Source organism: Cupressus sempervirens, chromosome 10 (assembly GCF_028749045.1).
Source record: "Cupressus sempervirens isolate cs-2001-9-10 chromosome 10, ASM2874904v1, whole genome shotgun sequence".
In the NCBI taxonomy this organism is placed as follows: domain Eukaryota; kingdom Viridiplantae; phylum Streptophyta; class Pinopsida; order Cupressales; family Cupressaceae; genus Cupressus; species Cupressus sempervirens.
This window is the reverse complement of record NC_143127.1, coordinates 121,594,582-121,616,278: the sequence shown is the minus strand read 5'-3', so window position 1 is coordinate 121,616,278 and position 21,697 is coordinate 121,594,582. Positions and strand designations below refer to the sequence as shown.

Here is a 21,697-nt window from a genome sequence, read left to right as displayed (position 1 = left end):
AAACAATTTATGGGTTAAAGAAAAAATTATTAATCAATAATATGATATTAATCAATATAAATTATTAGCTAAATATACTATTGATGTTATAAATAGAAATTAATCGATAATAAATACAAGTGATTAATAAACATGTTGTGGGATAACAACACAAAGGATGTCTAAGGAAAGGGGATAAGCAATGCCACATGTAGGGATGTTGTACTTAGATCAAGTGAATTAAGCTACTTGTTGTTGCAAAGCAGTGATGGTTTGAACCAAGCTACTGATGGTAGGATTAGAAGACTCAATAGTAGGCATAGACACATTGGATGTGTTAGCAATGTAGTTGTAGGAAGTAGAGAGAATATGCAAAGATGCTGATGGAGGATTAGAAGGTTTAGGGAGAGGCTTTGAATACGTGAAAGGAACTTCATGAAGAAGGTATAGAAGTAGGAGGGATACTCATGGAAAGTGTAGGGTTAGGAAGACCAACACTTAGAGGATTAGAGACTTGTGTAGAAGTCGTCATGAGAGGTGACACATAATTGGGAATGCTAGGAATAGAGGTGGAAATAGGAATGTTAGGTTCAATAGTTGTATAAAGAGTGTATCGTAACTCTGGAGCACATTTTGTCAAAGGCTTAGCATGAGTATTAATAAGGTGAGCTTCTTAATAGCCTCAATTGTGGCAACACTATCGGGATTTTGGTTCTCTTACAGTAGCCAGCTTTCCAACTTTTCAAACTCATGAGAGAGCTTATCAACTTGGGAAGGAGGAACTCTTGGGGGTTCACCTTCATCATGGGAGGAGTGAGACAACTTATTCTCCATGATAGGATTTAAATCTTAAGGAAAAATGTTGGTATTATCATGGGTCCAAGGAAAGAAAGAGGAATCATGATAACAAAAAAGCCCTTGAGTCTATGAATTCTCTTAACGGGAATGCCATAGGTTGGACTTAATATGATAAAGCTCATAAAAGTGGAGATCCCAAAAGGAGACTAATGAGATCTGACCACATAAATATCAGTGCAGTAAGGAGCATAAAAATGGAAATCTAGTCTAACTCTATGAAGCATTCAATGAGAGCAAGATCTAACTATTATGAAGTAATTGGTAAAATATTTGCTTGTTATTAACAGTGATCAAGAGATCAATTTATACAAGAGACTAAACAATGTTTTCTTAAGAAACAATTGTAAAGAATAGAAGCATTCTATTGTAGAAACAAAAAACTAAATATTAGAAACATTCTAATATTTACAGAAGATTACAATAGATAACCATTAGATACTAAACAAAGATAATAGAAACTATCCATTATTGGAATACCCTCCCTTAATGGTTAATCTATCCAGAGCACGAAGCTGTCAAAAAGCATAAAAGGTAGATTTTGTTTGCTCAAGGGGCTCCACACTTTTTGCTGTGGGCTGCGAACCAAATTACTTAGATAGGACAGCTAAGCGCTTCCGACATTCAACCTTCATGTGCCCAAACTTGTGGCAATAGCTGCATTGAATGTTTTTCTTTCGGGAGCGTTCTAAATTTGGAGCAGAGGATGTTTGTTGATGGTACTTTGGATAATGCTTCAAAACTTTCCAGATGAGCATAATGCTCCAAAACAAATTGCAAAAAGCTATTATTTTTTAGGTGAAAAATCAATCAAAACCCAACATGATTTTTGAGTTGAAAAATCAAAGCCTGACAATACAAAGCTTCATTTTTAAAGAAAAACAGTAAAATCCAATAGATAATTTTTGAGGAAGAAATTACAAACCCACAAAAGAATCCCACACAATTTTGCGAATTACAATATCAGAAATTTTTAAGGGAAAATTTATAGAAACCCATAAGAAATGTTTTATGGAGGGAAAAAAATAGGAAAACCCATCAAATGTTTTTTTTTTTTTTCTGAGGAAAAAATTTATGAAAACAAACCCATTAGAATTTTTAAGGGAGGCAAAACACGAGGCATTGCATGGTAAAACAACACTTGCAAACAACATGCAAGTACATGCAACCCTCAAAAAGTAGAGACCCAAAAAATTTGAAGGGTGACGCAAAAGAGAACTCCAGAAACCCAGAAAGAATATGTTGTCGGTTTTTGGATCAGTTGGCTCGAAAATTGAGGCACCCAAAAGAATCTGACAACCCAATTGAGCTCTCGAAAAACCCATCAAAAATCTGCACTCATAAAATTTTTCCAAACACAAAAATTACGGTTTTGATAAAAAATGGCCCTGTTACAAAAAAAGACAGAAAATGGCAGAAATGTGCGAAAAAATAGACAGATTTGGATAGAAATGGGTTGCAAAACTGAACAAGAAGTCGGCAGATTTAGATCTCTCAGAACAGAAACCCTAGTCCGATTATAGAGAGAGTTGGAAGCAAATATGCATGTAAATAATTTCAAAAATAAAAGGCAGATAATTTCAACGAAGAAAGTATAATTATTTTGGAATTTTTTCGGAGTACTAGCTCTGATATCATATTATTAACTACTTTGTAAATACTTGCTTGTCATTAACAATGATCAAGAGATCAAATTATACAAGAGACTGAACAATGTTTCCTTAAAAAGCAATCGTAAAGAATAGAAACATTCTATTCTAGAAACAAAAAGCTAAATATTAGAAACATTTTAATATTTACAGAAGATTACAATAGATAACCATTAGATACTAAACATAGATAATATAAAATATCTATCATCGTAATACTAACTCCAAAAAGAGAAAAGGGCGCACAGTGGGTTCACCAAAGAAGAGGAACACACAATCCAAGAAGGAAATAAGAGATCTAACTCCAAAGTCAATAAGAGGAGACGCGTCGGGTTCATCAAAATGTTTAGGGGGTAAAAGATTGGATTAATGTTTATGATATAAACTATGTGAGGCAAATTTACCAACAAACCATTTTTATGCATTAAACGTTAAAGATGAGAGAAAAGAGGGGCTTCCAAACATAAGTCTCAATATAACTCAAGTTAGATTAGCAAAACCCAAGCAGGATAAAGGGATGCCAATACTAAACAAAAATTATATCAAGGAAGTATGCAAACAAGTCCTCTTTCATGCAATGCTAATTGATTAAAAATATGCAGTGTGAATGTAAATTGAACTAATTTATTTAATGACAAGTGTAAGATAGATGTAGGTGCTTAATATATGCATTCAACCCAATTAAAAAATGAAAGTAGGTTTATGTTAAAAGGTGAAATGAATGACGAAGAACTTACCTTGAAATGTGTGAGAGCCTGAGACGAGATATCTTTCATTCTGAAAATTGCGGATCTGAAACTGTGACTGAAGTTCCAACTGCGAATCTGTGATCACGACAGAAAACCCTGCTTTTCTCAAACCTCCAAGAACAGGTTGACTTGGTAGTAAAGTGTCTGAACAGCTTACAGGAAGATGGACATGTTCCCAAGACACCATAGAAAAGTTGACCCAAATTCTTCAGAAAGGTCTTGGCAAGTAGTTTTTGGATCTGTAACCACAATTTGGATACCTTACTCCTACACATAAAAAAAATTGGTTTTGTTTATTGGGGGAGGGCATGCCTTGGTCAAGCCTTAGATTGAGGAATCAAGCTTGAAATGAAATGTAATGTTAAACATGAAAGGAAGCAAGACAAACATAAAATTAACCTAATTGTTAAACATGAAAGGAAGCAAGACAAATGTAAAAGGAACCTAATTAACTGACTCTTTTCTAGCTTTATGCCCACTAATTGACATTTTTTGATGTCCTTGCCATTTGAAGGTGTATTTTCTCTTACTCTTAAGGTCATGTTGTGGAATCATTTAGTAGGTGCCTAATTAACCGACTCTTGTCTATCTTTATGCTGTTCATCTATTTTAGTGGTGAATCTATTTGTGCCATTTCATAAGCCATGAACAAGATAATCTGAATAACATTTTTGCCAGATAAAAGCCTACACTACTGGTAAGAACATCTCAAAAGCAAAGGATCCAATATTTGGGCTTGCGATGGGACAATCCTCTCAAGTTGAAGACAATGCTTTCAGGTATACTGAAACACAAAATACATTTTTCTTTCAGTTTGCAAGATTTAGCTTAGAAATGGATTCCTGGACTTGGTTTGATCAATGAATGGAGAAAACTTAGTTTATATTATGGAGTCTGACTTTCTGATTGTCTAACTAGTAATAGCTGCCATTATTAAGCTGATGCAACACATTTCCTTTTTCTAAAAATGTTTCATTTTTAGTGTAATATTTTGGTGACAATATCAAAATAAACATCAAACAGGGTTTTTTCGAATGCTAAAATGAACATTTTTGAACTCACTATTTTAACCTATTTTATTTATTATACTTTATCAGATGGTTTTGTGTTGAAGCCGGTGATGACAGAAATCCGTCAATTGTTTTAATTCATGGTCTTCCTTCACAAGTAAGAAGCTTATTGAATTTTTATTTTCCATTTCATATTTAAAAATGAAGAGTCTTGTAGTTTTCTTAATGGTTTTTCATTCTTTAATTCAGAATGATAATATTGTTGTTGACTATAGTCTTTGAATGCTTTGAACTTAAAAAGTAGTTTCATATTAGGACATGGATGAAAAGATGCATTGAATCTAAATATAAAGGAAGGATTATTGCTAACTGAATCTAGATCTTGATTGTATTCTTATAGCAGTTTGGTGTTTTAGTCATGGGTCCAAACTGAGTTGAAAATAGAACACAATGAGTGGTACTGCAGTATAAAATACTCTATACTTGCCTTTATAATTGGGAGGAAAGTTAGAAAGACTTTTGTAATTTGATGGAAAGCTATAAAGCCTTTTTTCACTTAAATGACATGAACATTTTTGACATCTCACTTCCGTTAACTCCATATAACATGTCAATTTAGATCTAAGATAATTCTTGTATCAAGCTTTGGCCTAGCATAAGATGGAGCATTGTTCACAATAATAGCACAGGTTCCAAATGTAGTGGGCAAGCCCCTCTACACTAATGTGGCTGCCATACTAATAGAATGGAGACTAGAATGTTTGCAGTGTTGACTCTTTTGATTCAACAATCCTATAGAGTTTCAAAGACTTGGCAACTTTTGAGGATAGGTACAATGTTTTATTATGCAAGGATGACTTACTACTTGAAAATTGGCAGGTCTGTTTGACTGTCTGAAAGCATTCTGTCTTGTCCTCCAAAATCCTCTACATTGTCAAGAAATAGAGCTATACCCAATCATCTCTATCTTTCATTCTAGAATAAGCATATCTTTAAAAATGCATAAGTGCAGTACAGTTCCGAGCAAGAGAGATCAACACTGGCACAGCATACTTGATCTATTTCATTGCAACACTCTATCAATCAAAACATTTTGACATCCAACCATGAACTTTAGAACAATGCATAGTTTACATCGAACTACGAGATTCAGATCACAAAACACCAACATTATTAGTTGGCACATCTTGGCATGTAACTATAAACATCTTATTGGAAAACATTTTGTTTGACATCCAACCATGAACATCTGATCAGCAAGCGTTTTCACATCTAACAAGGAACATCAGTTATCTAGACAAAGGTTGATGTCATTTGCAACAGTCTCTAACGAGATCATTAAAGCTTGTCATCAATGGCAACATGCATATTGCTTCATAACTGCAATAGTCTCCACTCCATGTTTTGAACAACTGGCTTCATAAAAACAACATTCATCAATAGCTTGATATCAAGTAGACAAAATGCCTTCATTGCACCAATCCATTCATTTGTCATACAAGTATATTAGAGGTTGAAATCAATGACAACAAATTGCAACAATCCTCCCCCTTTGTCATTTATGGCAACACTTATTGACAAGGTACCTTCTCTACCCCTTTGACATCAAGGGAAAAAAATAAGTGGTCTTCATTTAAATTTGTAACATAAATATGCTCCTGTTGACTATATCAATCAACTACATACTCTACTTGTAAATATCAACAAACTTACTGCTTTCTTTTCCTTAGAAGTATCTTTCATTAGACCAGGAAAACAAATATATCTTGAATTGCTCCTGTTGGATAGAGATGCATTATTTATGCATTTAGTTGGAAGGAGAGGAAACAACCCATAAATTCTGTTTGAGATGCTCAAATGTCATCTGAAATGTATCCTTTGTGTTAGTGAATGGTTTCCCCCCCCCAAGTTCCTTACGCTTTATTTGCAGGAAAAATCCAATTTCATAACAACTAAGTCTTTATGAATGCAAAGACTCTCTGTGTCTCTAAAGGCACAACTTCCTTCTAAAATGATTTGCAATATAACTCTGGCTACATATGAATCAATATTGTCATTCTTTTAACCAGAAAGAATTTAAGGGAAATGTAAACATCCTTTTATAACCATAAAAGAACATTGCAGAGTTGCATAATTATCTCAAACATATGCCACACGATATACTAACAAAATCTCAAATTAGATCAAACCCACTGGAAGGAAATCCAAAGATAAAACAGCAACAACAAGATTAATAAAACAGCACCTGCATGGCATGAACTTCACACGAATTCCATAAACCAATAAGATAACCACATGATTATCAGCCAGACACCATAGAAATAACCAAATGATCAGTATCTATTTATCATTAACTTGCTGTTCCTTCCAAAAATACAAAAAAAGGCAGCTAGCAGTACTTAAGTAAAAACTATCTAACTATCTAGAGGGCCGACCCTTATGGCAGTTTCAAATATTACATATATAGCCTCCTTGAGCTTTTCAAATTCTAATAAAAAATAACTCCATGCAGGGAGTTGAAATGTTTCTTTCCAAATACCACAGAGTTTTGAAACAAACATAATAATTAAAAACAAAAGAGAACAAGTGTCTCTTTGCCTTCTCTCAATTTCGAGCTGTGCCAATCATCGCCTGTGATCTGTGGGCGTCAGAGTCACCACCACCGTTCTCTTTCCATACTCTATGAGCAGCGAGGAAGTCGACAAGTTCTTGCCGTTGTAGAATCCCCAACTGCTCCAACCTAAGCTTCCACATCTTCATGATTCGGCAAATGTGATCCAACTTCTTGTCTTGAACCTCTAGGTGGTCAATGCAAATAATCATCATGGAGTCCGCTTTGGCAACTATGGTCAGGTCATGAACCGATACCTCACTTGTTTCTTTCAATAGCTTGATTCTTGCGAAGAAGGTTGCCCCTACTTCATTAGAAAGTATCTCAGCTTGGTCTTCATTTCCCATGATTTTCACATCGATGCATTTTACATTGGCCATTAAGATTTCCTTTAGACAGCCCACCTCTTTTAATAGCTCAGAACACTCATCCAGTCCTTGTTCCATCACTATGTTCCTCCATTCCAATTTGGCATGGGTGATGAACAAGAAGTCAGCATTGACCTTAGCTCCCGAATTCTCTTTCATGAACTTATCGGCACCGTACTCTTGAACCTCAGTGATATTAATCATATATTTGTCCCATTTGATCTTCTCAGCCTCCCAAGCGTTCATTTTTGAATCCAAAGTTGTGGTTAACTTATTTGCCCTCTCATTGGTATTGGCAAAATGAGAAAAGTAGTAGGTTTCTTGTGCATGAACTGTGCTCAGCCATTCCCTATACGCCTGAGCAATTGAACGATCTCTCTTGACCTGTTCAAGGAAGCTCTTGTTCATTGGAGATTCTACATCGATAGTGATGATAGCACCAGGCAAAGCTTCCGCATGAGGACTCTGTAACTCGTGTAAGAACTTCGCCATCTTCCGCAGGGATTGCTTCAATTCTTGCTTGTCCCTTTGGTCTTTCCATATTCGCTGAGAGATTTGTGAGTTCCCTCCACTCCAGATTTTCATCTCAGTGGCCCCTGAAGCAAGACCGATGATAGATTTCTCTACTGTATAGTCCTGAGGTTAAATTGCCTCTATGCTTTTCTGAGTTGTTGGTTTCATAACCTCAGCCACCCACTGCCTTGTTTTGTCATCGATGTTCAATATGGTCTATATCTTGGATTTTTTGGTTTTAGGGGTCTTTCTAAGACATTTGTTGACCATGTCTCCAACTGGAAGGGTTGCTCGTACTAAACTTCTCTTCTTGCTCACTGTCAATTCAAACCAATTAGGAACTAGATGATTATCCTTAGGGGGAGGGGTTTGCAATGCAGGCGTAGGATTGAGAGCCACACCACTTGATGTGGTAGTGCCTTCTATGACTTTCTGACCACAGTGCTCCATTCCATTGGTGAGAGATTCCCCTATTTCTCCTTGATATTCCACCACGTCCAATTCTATAGCCACAGGTTCATTGTAGGGTACACTCTGTTTCTTTGATTGTTCCCGTTTCCTACGATTGCGAGAACGTGTCCACTTGACAGACACAAGGAGATGAACTGAACCTTGAACAGGGTGTTCAGGTTCAGCCCTACGCTTTGACTTACCTGCAGTGGGTGAAGTAACAATTTGGTTACAACTAGAAACAATCATGGTGAACTTGAACAAGCTTGAATCCTTTGAACATCACAAGCTTGTATTCTTGAATGCCTTTGGTTTATGAGCCATTGCTCTGTTCGGGCTAAGACAGGTGAAGTTCTCACACGTAAATCGTCTTCTTTGGGAACTGACCAATCAATTTCTGGCAAGGGATAGACTTCAACCTTCTCAATGTAGACAGGGTCTACAACTTCTTCATCTTTCTCAGTCAACCCTGAAGTAGCAAATGGGAGATTAAATTTCTTAATTTGTGCAAGAGTTAACCTAGACTAGAGCCTTCTCCTGACTTCAAAATCAGTTTGATAGTTGGCCCAAAAATACTCTAAATGGGGAACATGTGCAGCGGAAGAAGTAACTTCAGAAAACTTCATGGAAAATTCTTGGCTGTTGAAACTTAACCTAGGGGAGTAGGTTAGCAAGTTTAGGGACTTGATCTTTGTTTTGAGTTTGAGAGCGGCTTGGATGGTTGTACACTTGTAATGCCCAAGCTCAATGGGAAAATTATATCCTGAAGCTTTCCTCGCCTTACAATGTTTTTCAACCTCAGCCAATTGTCTGCACACTTCAATTAACACCATACGGTCTAGACAATAACGGGGAAGCCTCAATGGTTTACCTTCATAACCTCCAACTCTGAGATATGGAAATTGGGTGAAGTAACTACCATAAATATCAACCAATTGAGTGGCCTCTTCAGTCAATCTCATGTTTTATCTCCCTTGAAACTCGAACACCATTTTGGCTAGGAATGTGTCATGTACTATCTTGAATCCATTAGGGCTTTTGTTCTTCTGTAAGAGTGGGTAGTATTCATAGATGAGCATACTTGGGTTCCAATCTGAATGTGGGAGGCCTTTCCACTCTTTGCTACACGCTAGGATGTAGAACAAGTAAGAGGTCATGTAAAAGCCGGCGGTTGTAGAGGATTGGAAAAGCTCTTCCAGCAACCTAGTTGCTATTATATCTGCCCAATCAATGTATTTATCTTCTCCTAGGATAGTCTGAACAAAGAAATATAGGGGTTGCAAGCTTTGGGTTTAACCATGGAGGAAATTCTGTAGTTAAGCGCGCTCAGGTTGGAGTAGTACTGGGATGGGTGACCTCCGGGGAAGTCCCGGTGCTTCACCCCTGTGAGCATCACCTAGATCCAATGAGTGCTAAGTGTTCCATTTATTCTCATGAGAGATGGATTCATGTTGAATCACTACTCATGAAACATGGGTCAATGAGTTTGACCCAAAAATCACACAGTTAAATCCTGATAACAATATCACAAAGAAATACATCCCCAATGGAAGGCATGGGGATTTCCTTTTACCTTGTTTAGCAATGTGATAACATCTTTAATCTCCGGGATCATATGCTCTTTGGTCAAAGGTTTAGCAAGATGGGAACCTCCTCTTTCAGATTTGAAAAGCCAACTCTTAGCAATATTGTTGTTCAACTCTGTGACATTAGTGGAAAATTGAGCATAGGAGGAACTGATGGTCCAATCTTCATACACCTCCCTCGGAGGGATTCTCAGAGCGACCATAACAACAACCCTGCTCACGTATACTAGGACTTCGCCATTGAAAGCGTGAATACATTTCTTAGTAGCATCGTATCTATCCCTACAAGCTAGGACTAACTCAGGACAAGGGAAAGTCTTTGGGAATGCCGATGCCTGCAATAGACCGCTCTCTACGACTTTCTGGATATGGAGTTGGGTGGTGGATTTGCGAACCTAGCTAGTAGTTTGTTTATGTCTTCATTGGTGAGGAAGGTGTCTTCCATGCCAGGGAGAATGCTACTTATTACCGACTCTAATTTTGTCAGGGAGCTTTGGACGGAAAGGGGTAGCCATGACAGGATTAAGCAGAAATGAAAGATATAGAAAGAATGCTCAAAAGAAATGCAGAAAGAAAGACACCTTAAAAGCGAAGGACTAAGAACTTACTAGACTTAATGTATACAGATTTGTAGGAAGCTAAAACTCAAACTATCGCCACGCAAGCCCAAACGAGACAAGCCGTCAATCCAAAAGCGGAAATAGCAGGGAATGAAAACAAGGTAGGTTGCTTTTTAAAACGTAAAGCTTGGACTTGAATGATTCATAAGGATGACACGACTAGTGATAAGATAAGAGTTATGATCATTAATAACTCACCCAAGTTCTGCACACGCCGCCACATACCTTTTCATTATTAACCTTAACTCCTCATTAATACAGATCTTCTCCATAGATTTGGCAACTTGTGTAGCTGTTGAGCTGTCTAAAAGACACGTGGTTCCGGGAGCACTCATCTCCATGACCGGTGAACATGAATGATTGAACTATCAAGCAGTTCAATGTTCACATTCAAGGTCGCGAAATATTGGAAACTACTCTCATGACCTGTCTTGACAAAATGCACTTTTGAACTTTGAACATGAACAACTGAACAAGTGTGTTCGATGTTCATGTTCAATCCCAGCAATGAGTATTACTTTTCCAATACGACTAACTTCCTTAAAATGACCAAGGTATCTGGTGAACCTTGAACCTTGAACACCGAACAAGGTGTTCAATGTTCAAGTTCGCGGGTCTGTTCAACTGAAGGACTTAACAACAAGGAGACCGAGAGAGATTAAATTGACAACAGAACCTCTTAAAGGCACAAATCTTGTTCAACACATACATCCTACCAATTACCATATATAAAAAACAAATGTGGACCATTTATGGGTAACACTTTGAAAGAGCTTTTCTAAAGATATTTGCAACTTGATCCTTTGTAGGCATTGTAATATCCCAGCCCATTTTTTCTCGCCCAACACTTTCCCAATAATTTTCAGAATGCAACATATAATTTATTCAATGAAAACCAGCAAATTAACCAGCAATATGATCATATAAAGATCTTTAGAAATGTTATTGCATAATAAACCAACAATACAACAACTTCACAATACCAAAATCCAACCTTAAATACAATAATACAGTCAAATGGAAAATACAAGGAAGAACCCGTTTGCATGATGTGAACTTTATCTTGAATCCATCTTAGAGCTAATCTAGGTTTGTGTCTGATTCACCAAGTAGAACCTGAAGGTTTCCATCCTCAAGGTTGTGAGCAAAAGCTTAAGCTTCACAAATCTCACTGAGAGATATTTGAAATCAAACCAGAATTCCAAGCATGCTGAAAGTGAACTAGCTTCCTTCTTTCGATGCTCAAAGTTGTGAACCTTCAACTTCCTTCTCCTGTCTATTTGTCTTATTCCACCTTTGTCACCTTTTAAGCCAATTTATAATATTAAATGACCTTTTTATAAATCTACATTAAGCTCTCATAAGCCAATTTCAATGTTATGTTAATTTGACCTAAAATTTCATAACCTCCTTGCGATTGCTTGCGCTGAAGTAATCATGGATCTATAAATCGATACCAAGATCTTATAAAACCTGCAAACCACTCTAAAGCTCATATTGGTAACCCTGAGACTAGAACATATCATGCCACAAAACACAAAATAAGGCTGCAAATAATCCATCAGTGAGATCCTTGGATCCCAAGTCAACCTGAGAGACACTTCTGCTTCTACGTGCTGCGCTACTCTGACTCAAACGGCTCCATGCCTCAAACAAATAAGTACCCCAACACAATCCACAAAAAGCATGACACTCGTCCTGTTAAATCGTGGAACTCAAACCAATCTATCCATCAATCCTAGTAGTAAATGTGTGTATCATCCTTCCATCTTCCTATAATAACCATTTGAATGAGTGATCCACCCGACATATGCCAAACACGGCTCTAATATACATGAAAATCAACCCAACAAGCTATCCAATGTCGTTGCTATAAAATAATGTAGTGGTAAGTATGATGCTGAAGATGTTATTGCTCTCATGTGTCTGGAAGAGATCTATCTCGTGTAGTATCTAACACATAGTTAAGTCTCTGCAAATGCCCATGTGACTCAATGACTCCTCGAGGCCATATCAAATCTGAAAATGCAATGGTAGACCAAACATGACAACTACTGATAACTGTGGTATGGATGAAGATAAAATCACCAACCAATAGATCAATAGCTGGCATATAATAAGATAAGATAATAATATTAATGTCCAACAAAAAACCAAAAAGGTTTATGGGACTGAGCATTCAAACAAAAGAGCTGGCCACACCGGAAACACCAAAACAGTGTTAAAAAAGAAACAAAACAAGATAGAAGACCAAGAAACACAAGGTAAGAACTATGAGCACTTCCTTTGTACAAAGTAATCTGAGACAAAAGGATATAACTGTGGACGATTCAAAGTCTTTGATCTTCGCTGAGATCCATTGGAGGATTGTTGCTACCTGAAATGACTGATACAGTGCTTGACTGATCTAGAAGGAGTAATGCTGGAACGCCTTTTAACACGCTGTGATGGAGACAATGGGGAGTAAAAGGCGGTAATGAGCTGGTCAGAGGTGTGGATTTGAGACGTAGCTAACTGAAGAGTATGCTCACGAAGTTGGGTAGCCTCACAAAGATAAAGTGCAAGACACTGCTGATCAACATAGCTGAAGAACTCTGAGAGAGAGAAACAATCCCTGAAAAGACAATAAAATCTCCCTCGGATCTCATAGTAGATAGGGCAACGAAATAAGAAATGGGTCTCAGACTCAATCTCTGCTAAAGAACACAATCTGCAAACCCGATCCTCTCTATCCATATGGTGACTAGTTCGAATATGAAGACAATGAGAGCCAACTCTGAAGGAGCCTAAAGAGAATCTAAGGGAATGACACCAACATCGATAGAGATAAGTAGGCCGCACAATAATACCATCTTGAATCTCAAGAAAATGCTCTGCATAAAATGCCATCTTAGGACGTAATCCCCCAGGAGGATTACTCCAAGTAGTGATAATGTACTATCTGTACATATCTTGTCTAACACAGTTGTTCAACTCCTGACGAGATGGGAGGAGATGAGTAGGAGCATCTAGCGAGAACTTGTAAGGAGGGAGATGATCAGTGTCAATCCTGATCGAATCCAACACAGAGGTGGCAAGGGCATACCAACAACAAGATCTAGTGGTAGTATCGGATCTCCTAATCTGAACAGAAGAGCAGTATGCAAGATGAGAGTATCGATGATGGTCAACATCAGAGTTCATGAAACCTCGAAGCCGATGGAGAAACCAGATCAAGTAAAAAATGGTCGAAAGCCTAAAAGGATGGGCTCCAAACTCTGCTAAACCAATACTGTGGGGGGTGAGTTTGTGACATCTGGTGATGCGCTGTAAAAATAATGTTTGAACACACTCAATAGAAGCCCAATCAAAAGCAAGAAGAGAAGGGCCCCAAAGCACTGAGCCATAAAGAACAGTCGATCTGACCAAGGAGTCCAAGAGGGACAACTTGGACGAAATATCTTGAAAATAATGCCTGAAACACTGCCTCTCAATGATGGCCAGAGATCCCATACCCTTACTAATCTTGGATTGAATAGCTGGTCTCAAACTGAAGCGAGGTCCCAAAAACTTAACACCAAGATATATGTATGAAGAAGTCATCTCAACCTCCTGTCCCTGGAAAAAGAAATGAAGATGAGAGGTCTTCAAACAGTTAAAGATGATCACCTGAGTCTTAGCCAGATTAACTACAAGCTGACGCTGGTCACAGAAAGAGGCCAAACCATCAAGGAGTCTTTGTAAACTGTCTGGAGAAAAGGCTAGGAGAACAACATCATCTACAAAAAGGAGAATGGCTATCAACACATGATGCAAATAACAGCCGTCACTGGGTTTCAAAGAGCTCACAATAAAATCCTCTAGCTCAACAATATACAATCCAAAGAGAGTAGGAGAAAGAGGGCAACCCTGCTTCACACCAATTGTGCTCTGAATCGGATCAGAGAAACCCTCCAAAGTTCTGAGCCCACCAGTCACCTTCTTGTACAGTCTCATAATCGCATTCAAAAGCATATCTGAGATCCCAATCTTACGAAGTCTCTAAAATAAGGCCATTCTAGGAAAAAAATCAAAAGCCTTAAGGAAATCAACAAAACAACAGTAGACTTTCTCAAAGCGATGCTTAGCCTCCTCAAATAGCCTGCAGAGTGAAGATATGATCCATAGTCTGATAGTCAGTATGGAAACTAGCCAGCCCTTTAGCTCTGCAGCCTCTCTTGTCCAACTCTCCATATAACATGGTGTTAAGAGCAGTAGTGTAAAGTTTGGCAAAGGTATGTCTGATCATGATAGTCCTATAGTTACCTGGGTCCGAAGCAGATCCAGATTTATGGATAGGATAAATCACATGCCTCGACCATGTCTCAAGAAATCCAATGCAAACAACTCTATTAAAGAGTGTAGGAAGATAAGAACGAAGAATTGAAGCACCAAGTTTGAAGAGTTTTGCCTAGAAACCATCCTCATCCACAGCTCTACTACATCTCATGGATCTAATAGCCTCAAAGATACAAGAGCAAGTGAACAGATGATAGTAAGGAGGCGGAATGGAAAGAAGGGAAGGCTGACCCAGAATATCATACAACGAAATGGTATGGGAAGTCAAGGATGGCGGATGGGGGGGAACACCGAGGGAAAAGGGTGCGACAAAAACTTTGGGGATTCTAGATGAGCATGGAGCAAAGGGATCTGCACTGAGAAGAAGCAAAAGAATGCTTCTTATGGTGAAGGAAACGAAGATAAGAAACATGCAGGTGGGCGAAGTCAGGGGAGTGAGTCTCAAAGGTAAAACGAATATATCGATGAAAAGATTTACAATAATCATCAAACCATTTATTCATAGGACAAGTATTCTGGCGCTTAGATCTAAGAGGAGGGGGCGGTGAGGAATGGATAGGAGAGCGGACTCCTGTATGGTAGAAGCAAGTAAGTCAAATATGACCGAGACCGCCTGTGAGTTAGTAAAACTAGCAGGTGTTAGGAGTCTCCTAAGATAGGAAAAAAGCTCACCATAACCCTCGGAAAAACAAAATCTAGGAGTGCAGACATTGTTCGATCGGATGGGGGAGAGCTGCAGAGAAGGCGCTAAACGTGAAGAATAGCGGGTAGCAATGCTAAGGAGAGCATGGTCAACAAAAGGGAGGCGAGAAATGGTGAAATGGTAAATGGAGGGAATGAAGGAAGAAGAGGTGATGACATAGTCCACTACACTCGCACCACCACAGTGAGGCCAACAGGTAAAGAGATGGGAGCTCTGGTAAAAGGATAACCCATTCAGAAGCAATAAACCAAAAGACTCACATAGCTGAAGGAGGTGATGACCATAGCAAGAAAGAGGACCAGAAGCATCATCTGAAGTACGTTGGAGTCCCATACTGATTGGATCTAACTCAAAAGTGTAGATCGAATCCAAGCCACGGTCATATATATGAGGCTGAAGGTCCCTAGTGTGTGCATTGAAGTCTTCGAGAATAATGATATCACCCATGGCTGTAAATTGTGATACTCTCCTGAAGGTCACCAAAAGGATCACCATTCTCCAAATCATTAATAGCATAAGGAAAAGAGGTCGGTGGAAAATAGCAAACCGCGAGAAAGATGTCCCTCTGATGGTGATTACGACACCCAATACAGACCCACATGAATCTAGCAAAGGCATCAGAGTGAACCATTGAAGTCAACCTGAAAATGTCATCTCTAATCAAACAAGCAACTCTACCTGACCCACGGACCCCACCAGAAGTATGAACCTCTTCTCTGCAAACTGATAGCCACTGGTAACTTGGATACCTAGGAAGAGGGGGCATGAGACTCTCGTGGGTCTCAGTAATGGCCAAAATATTAGTGGATTCCACTGCATCTTGAAAGAGACCAGGTAATGACCATAAAGATCCGTTACCATTCCAGCAGTTGACAAGAAGAGAAGGGAATTTCCTCTGGTCAGACTGTTGCTGAAACCGTCATATTGTCTTGGATGTCGCCCTCTCAACCCACCTAGCAGGAGGAGAATCACGAACCACAGCTCTAAGATTCCTAATGACAACTCACTTTCCCGCCTGCCTAGCCTCTGCCACAATTCCATGTGCATGTTTCAACTCTTTAACCTATGCCTTAGTGAGATCTTCATCATGATAAATTTTAGAGGGAAGAGAGAACAATTTTCTCTTTGCTCTAAGTGCCCGGAGTCTGTTAGAAAGGGAGAGAAATCTGATGAAGAGAGTATCTCAATGCAAATCTGAAGTTGGGCAGTAGTTGCCTTAATTATGTATGAAAGACAACTCTAGACTTGCTGATTCACTACAAGAGTCATCAATCAAATCAATCTCTTTGTCAAGGAAATGAGTACCATCACATGAAATTTCAGAACTGATTTAAGTTAGTTTGTCCTCATCCTCATATGGAAACATTGTTACCATGTGATATTGTGAAGGCATATAACTGCTGTCATAAAAATCAGATTCCTTGTGGTTTTCCTTTGTCATATTTTTATCCCTCATGAGCATAACTTTTTCTAAGCTTGTGTTGTGAGGTTTTGACACCATCGCCCTATTGCAAATGGGGACCCCCTCTTTTTGCTTTAGCAAGTAGGAGTCATTGTCTTAGATGGTTATAGTTGGCAACATTTTCAAGTCTAAGGATGGGTTTGAGCAATTTTGGCTCGCTAGGAAGCAATTTTGTCCAGGGTTTGTTTGGGAGTTTTGGCTTCCTTCTAAGATGTTTTCTTAGTCTTAAGTCCAAGTGGGAGGGCAGAATTTTAGTACGAGTGAGAAAGGTTTACTTGTATGAGAAATAGAAGGAATGTGAAAACCACATATGTTGGAATTCTTAACGCTAAGGATTTTCCACTCGGGGGAATTTCTAACGCTAAGGATTTTCCCCTCCTCATCACGAAAAGAGATGCAAGATCATGTTAAGGCATAACAAATCAAAAAAACTTGTGAAAGAATGGGCATAAAGAGGCGCAATGGCAAATTTTGGGAGTCTAAGTGGCAAAAGTGGATCTGGTGGAAATTCTTGATGCTAAGGATTTTCCATTGGTAAAAATTCTTGATGCTTAAGAATTTCCACCACATTGATTCTCCCAAATTCCACCATCCACAAGGCATTTAAAGATTGATTTATGTCATGCGGGCAACATGATGAGCAAGAATAAAACAAGTAATTACCAAGGAATGTTGAAATAAGGTAAAATTTGAGAAACTCCTATTCGGTGGAAATTCTTGACGCTAAGGATTTTCCCTAGTGGAAATTCCTAATGGAATTTCCACCACTTTTCCCCCTTTCATTTTCTTTGCCAAAATGCATATCAAGCAAGTCTTAGAGGCAGAGGAGGTGGAGTTAGGATAAAATTGGGCGACAATGATGAAGTTTGGAAGGTTTTAAGACAAAGATAGACGACACCATGTTTGGTGGAAATTCCTTACGCTTAGGATTTTCTCTAGTGGAAATTCCTAAAGCTAAGTATTTTCCACTAGCCAACTCTTGTGCTCTATAATCACTAGAACTGTCCACCATGAATTATTCGCAAAGCGCATGGATGGGTTTTCTTTTTTTTTTTGTTGGTGTTAGTGCTTTTAATTTTGCAATTAAAAATCTAGGCGTTATCACCATTGAAATGCCTAGCTTTTGATGATTTAAAAAGGAAATCTGAATTACTTCAGGACAAATGAAATGAGCAGATTGGAGAGTTGTGAGAAATAAATTTTAACGCTAAGCAAGATGATTTATTTTCATTATTGATATAATTTTATTTTCAGGTTTCTTCTACAAACTTAATGCTTTTCTCCTTTGTTTTTGCAAAGTGAATTCAAGGAAGGCTGAATTAAAATTCATTTTTGGAACAACTTGGAGAATCATAGTGTTGTTGGTGCACATACCCTCCATCGTCATGCCAACAAAAATTGGGGCTAGAGGGCGAGGTGATGATCGAGGCCTCAAAACTTGAAGCAAGTATTGCAAGGAGATGACTTTAAGCATGAGTACTCAAGTGAGAAGATAAGATTCATGTACAAGCTATCAACTTGCAAAATTCAGATAAAAATCAAGAGGAAATTTAGGAAAGCATGGAGGATCCAGCTACATGAGGACATATTCAAGGAGAATCAAGAAAGATTGATTTTATAGGCTCACGAAGATGCAAGCATAGTTTGCCGACTCAGACTTGGAGAGTACTCAGCAAGCCGAAAATTTTCAACTCGGGAAAAACTCAACATATATTTGACAAAAACTCGGGAAAGACTTGACAACTCAGAAAGTACTAAAATTTAAAATCTCTTAAAGAAACATATTTTTTTGAAGAATTCAATTACAAAATGTATTAAATTAGAAATTGACATCTCAACAGAGAAAATGCGTAGTTTTATAGCACTAACATCACGTGAAAAATTCATTTGATTTAGTGTTTTCCTTGCATTGACATTTTTACCTACATTTTTTTACATCTATAAATATGCAAGAGTTAAACTTGAGAGTACTCGCCCAACAAAAAAATTTGAGGTTACTTGGCAACTCTGAGAGTACTCGCAGAGTTTGCAAACTATGGATGCAAGTGATTCAAGTCAGTTCTATGAGGAAATTTCAAAGGATATGATTTGTGATCATGTGACGATTATATGCAAAGAAATTTTATGGAAGAGTTTGATCAAATAAAAGAGGTCAATATTATGTGCCAACAGTGATATGTAATGGTATTGTGTCATATAGTCCAAACATGACTCTAGTATTGTATATAAAGTTGCAAGTATATTAGATGTGATGATAGTAAAACACGGGTTAAAATGGAGTTCGAACAAATTGAAGTTTGTGTTCGAATGATGCTATTGTGGCTTTCAGTTTGAATAAAAAGTTATGACAAGCTTCAAATATATTTTAAGAAAACTTTGAATCACCAAAATAATACAATAAGTGACTTATTTAAAATGTAATTTGAAAAGTAACACCTCTCATTGTATAGGATATAAATAAGAGATGTTTTCATTTGTCAAAGAAGAGACATGACATATTCGATAAGCAATTATAAAAAGAAATACAGATTTTGTGAGGAGGAATAAGGGTTGTAAAGCATGGCTTTGTAATATGAATTCAAATATTTTATTTTAATAATAAAATAAAAGGCCCTATTATGTTTACTTTTTTGGAGGCAAATAGATTGCAATTTAAATGTGGATTCATCCTTTATGATCAATAAATAGATTATTGAATTGTCTCGATGAGGCTTTATTTTTGCATTCGATATTTTCCGCATTTTGTGTTCAACAAACAGGGAATAGTGCGAAACATATAAAGTTTTTTGCATCTCTAGCTAATCGGACTTCCTACCTAAGAAGTTAAATTCCTTTTGGCTAGCATAGAATTGCATATAAAATGTATTTGTTATAGAGCTCAGGAGTAATTGATGATATTTTTTATGAAATATTGTCTCATGAAGTTGTACATAATAATCTTCATTATAGTTGACTTTGTTGCCCGGATAAGTAGAGGCACTGGTCTTTTAGTACAGTTATTGGATTTATAGTTGAAGTCATAAATCTATATATTTCCTTTTTGCAAGCATCAACCAAATTGTTAAATTCTATATAAAACATTTAGTCATTCATTCAACCAAACAAGGTGATAAAGTCTGCAGTGAAGGTCTACCGGCCTGGGTGTAGTGAAGCCTGAAGTGCAGGGGAATTTGGATTATTATTGTTCGCTGGCTTGAACTGATTGAGGAATCCTATTGGAGAATTGGCAAAGCTCTTGGATTTTCAATCTGTGGTTTTGGGAACCAACATGACTTACTAAAATTGACTCTACTTTTGCACTGAACAACGATATGTGCCAACATATTGCAATGATAGCATCTTCCATGAAAAATATAACTTCTTTTCAAACTTCGACACTTATTAACTTTGTGTCCTGTTTTCTTGCAAAAATAAACAGATACTCACAAAAGGTGAGTACTTGGAATGAATAGGTGAAGGTTTCTGATTCATCATCTTCTTTTTGTTCTTTGCTTGTACCAATTTTTTTTTGTTCTTCACTTCTTTTAGTTTACTGTTTTCTTCTTATCCTGGAATTGCTTTTGTTCTTGCATATTCTATTTGCCTTCTACCTGCTTCTGGTCTTCCATATACATCTGCTTCTGATCTACTATTTCATTTGCTTCTGGTCAGTCACAGCCTTTTTTTCCTCTTCTTGCTTTGGTCTACCCTGATCCATTCAGCTTCCACCTAATCATCTGATTTAACCATAGTTTGCAGACTCAGACTTGGAGAGTACTCGGCAAACCCAAAATTTTCAACTCGGAAAGAAATCGACATATTCTTAGCAAAAACTCGGCAAAACTCGGCAACTCAGAAAGTACTAAAATTTAAAATCTCTTAAAGAAACATATATTTTTTTGTAGAATACAATTCTAAAATGTATTAAATTAGTAATTGACATTTCAATAGAGAAAATGTATAGTTTTATAACACTAAAATTATGTGAAAAGTGCATCTAATCCAATGTTTTCCCTGCATCAACATGTTTACCTATGTTTTTAAACATCTATAAATACGCGAGAGTTAAACTTGAGAGTACTCGCCCAGCGAAAAAACTTGAGAGTACTCAGCAATTGTGAGAGTACTCGGAGAGTTTGCAAACTATGGATTTAACCTTTCTTTCGTCATCATTTTTTAGCAAAGCGGAATCCACATCTTCATTAAGTTCCATTTCAACTTCATCTCCCCATCATCCATCACATGGAGTCAGAAATACAAGTTCCTCACATTTGTCTTCAATGTAATAAATATTCTCGACAATCCTACAACCTTTAACAACCCTTTTACCAGTTTATTTCTTTTTGGTAACACAACCTTCACTTTTGAACATAACTTATAACCTTTCTTACACATTTGACTAACACAAAACAAAATATGTTTCAAGCCTTCAACACAATAAACATCAACAGTTCTATGCTTACCATCAACTGCAATGATTTCGATGCCTTTGATTTGTCCCCTGACTTCTGTAAATCTGATTGCTCCACCATCACATTTTTCGTAATTGATAAATATTCTCATCTCTTAATATATGATTTGAACATCCAAAATCTATGATCCATGCTCCTATAACAACTTTAGCATGCAATGCAATCTCCTATTTCTTTTGAAACATAGCTAACAGAAGAGATTCTTTAATTGTTATATTAGTTCAGTACTTTCAACTTCGAAAATGTATTCATTCATGGAAAATAATTTCTTTTCACCCCTGCCTTTGAAATTAAATTTCTTTCTGAAATCATCTTTCTTTTGATTGCCTTCTCTATCGTCACCTTCTAAATCACTAAGATATTCCTTATACTTG

The 21,697-nt window shown here is 37.4% G+C and overlaps 1 protein-coding gene across 1 annotated transcript in view; it reads left to right on the top strand.

Moving 5' to 3' along the window:
* Positions 1–21,697, top strand: part of LOC149532900 (alpha/beta-Hydrolases superfamily protein) — a 278,963-nt gene that overhangs the window by 93,547 nt on the left and 163,719 nt on the right. The window contains exons 4-5 of the mRNA XM_089805113.1: positions 3,911–4,011; positions 4,330–4,399. Of these exons, the coding sequence (XP_089661239.1) occupies positions 3,911–4,011; positions 4,330–4,399 (171 nt within the window). The remainder of the gene's footprint in view (positions 1–3,910; positions 4,012–4,329; positions 4,400–21,697) is intronic.